At 42.8% G+C, this 1,876-nt stretch overlaps 1 protein-coding gene across 1 annotated transcript in view; it reads right to left on the bottom strand.

The window, feature by feature from the left end:
* TRPV3 (transient receptor potential cation channel subfamily V member 3) overlaps positions 1 to 1,876 on the bottom strand; it is a 32,130-nt gene that overhangs the window by 7,376 nt on the left and 22,878 nt on the right. The window contains exon 13 of the mRNA XM_010950229.3: positions 888 to 1,053. Coding sequence (XP_010948531.2) covers positions 888 to 1,053 — 166 coding nt within the window. The remainder of the gene's footprint in view (positions 1 to 887; positions 1,054 to 1,876) is intronic.

Here is a 1,876-nt window from a genome sequence, read left to right as displayed (position 1 = left end):
TCACCTCCTGGTGACTTTACTTCATTTTAAAATTCTCTAGGCTTTTAAGGATATTTACATCTATCGTTGCCACGTGGTGGAAACACTATATAATGCTGTGCGACTGGGCGTCCCTTCCCAGTTCTGTATTCAGTGACGTCATGTTGGCAGCTGGAAATCAGCCATCAGGTGGAAATATTTACACCATGGAAATCGCAAATGCTACAAATCAGATATTGTTGATTGTGTAGATCTACACTTCAGACAGCGATGGACAAAGCATTAAGGCAAATGCAACTGTATTGTCCTGTCTGCGGCTGTCACATTGTGAAGAGCACATAAACATTAATGAAATATTATTCTCCAAAACTAGTATCCAATTTAGCAAATAAGTGGCACAACATCATGGAGAAACAAGTGCACTTCCAACATAAGCCTTCGTTGTTTCACCTTCATCTTATTCCTTAAAGCAAAGGCAAATATCAAGCAACATTTAGGTTGGCCCAACACTCACTTGTCAATTGCAACTGTAGGTTGGGAACAGATACAAGATTGCAACCAAAATCAACAAATTATTCGGTGAGACTCAACTAGCCATGTGGAATTTACAAGAAAAAGCACTGTATATTTTATTATTATTTGTAATTTGCGTGCTACACATTCTTTATATGGTAGAATTTATAATAAACGTATCTACATATATAATATAGAGAATACATATATATTTTCCTCCCTAAGAGAGCCTAATCAAAGGCAAAGGGAGGCCATGGCATTTGGGAGAAAAATCAGTGGCCTGTCCCTTGGACGGGCTTCTTTGCTTTGCCAGACCTCAGTTTCCCCATCTGAAAAATGGGCCTTCTCTGAGGGCCCTCCCTGCCCATCTCTGACGCCCGGCAGCCCCAACACACCTTCTGGATCATGACGCTGTACATGCCCATGGACTGGAACCCCCGCGTGTAGTAGAGCATGTTCGCCCAGCCCAGGGCCATGGCCAGCACGAGGCAGGCGAGGTACTCTTTGTAGGCAAACAAGTACAAGAAGACAGACAGTATCACAAGCACAGCTTGGATAAAACTGTTCAGGAGACACAGGAGACAAGGGCCTTACTTACTTCTCCTCAGCAGCAGGGCAGAGATATCCAAATCCCCCAACATCTCTGAAACCCTGAACGGTTACCCTGGTGACTGGTGCTAAAGAGACGGATAAGGCTGCCCCAGATCTGCCTGACCACATCTAAAATCCGGCCTTGCAGACTGCACCACTGGGGCCAGAGGTGGGCTGCTTGCTGTTGACAAGGACTTTTTAAAGATACAGATCTCCAGGGCCCGGGAGATTCTGGTTCAGGGGGCCCGGGGCCAGGAGTCTGTATGTATTTTAAATCACCTGCATGATTTCTGACTCCTACCTAGATTGGAGGAACCTCTAGGGTAGACTGAGGATGCGGTGAAACACTGCATTTTTAACTTAAGTGACAAATGCTGACAATGTCTATACTCAAAAGCCAATCATAACAAAAGTCCCCCCAATCTGCTCTTAAAAATCTTTTTAAAAACTACAATATATGCCCTATAATAGGTACACTAAAAGGAGCTTGGCTGTACAACAATGTCAATGTACTTAACAGTAATGAACTATACAGTTAAACATGGTTAAGATGGTTTAACATCTGTGTTACAGGTATTATACCAGAATTTAAAATTTTTAAAGTACAATATATACCAAACATACAAGATCAAAATCTATTCCTAAACAGTGTATACACCATCAGTTACGCAGACAGCTGGATGGAAACCCTCTCTCGCGGATACCATAAGGCAGTCTCCACGATTATAAAATATCTAACTAGGTTCGGTTAGGACACAGGCAACCCTGATTTTCTTGCGCAGTGAAAAGCACA

The sequence above is a fragment of the Camelus bactrianus genome, chromosome 16 (assembly GCF_048773025.1).
Source record: "Camelus bactrianus isolate YW-2024 breed Bactrian camel chromosome 16, ASM4877302v1, whole genome shotgun sequence".
In the NCBI taxonomy this organism is placed as follows: domain Eukaryota; kingdom Metazoa; phylum Chordata; class Mammalia; order Artiodactyla; family Camelidae; genus Camelus; species Camelus bactrianus.
Note: the sequence above shows the minus strand (reverse complement) of the source record. Positions and strands in the feature narration are given on the sequence as shown.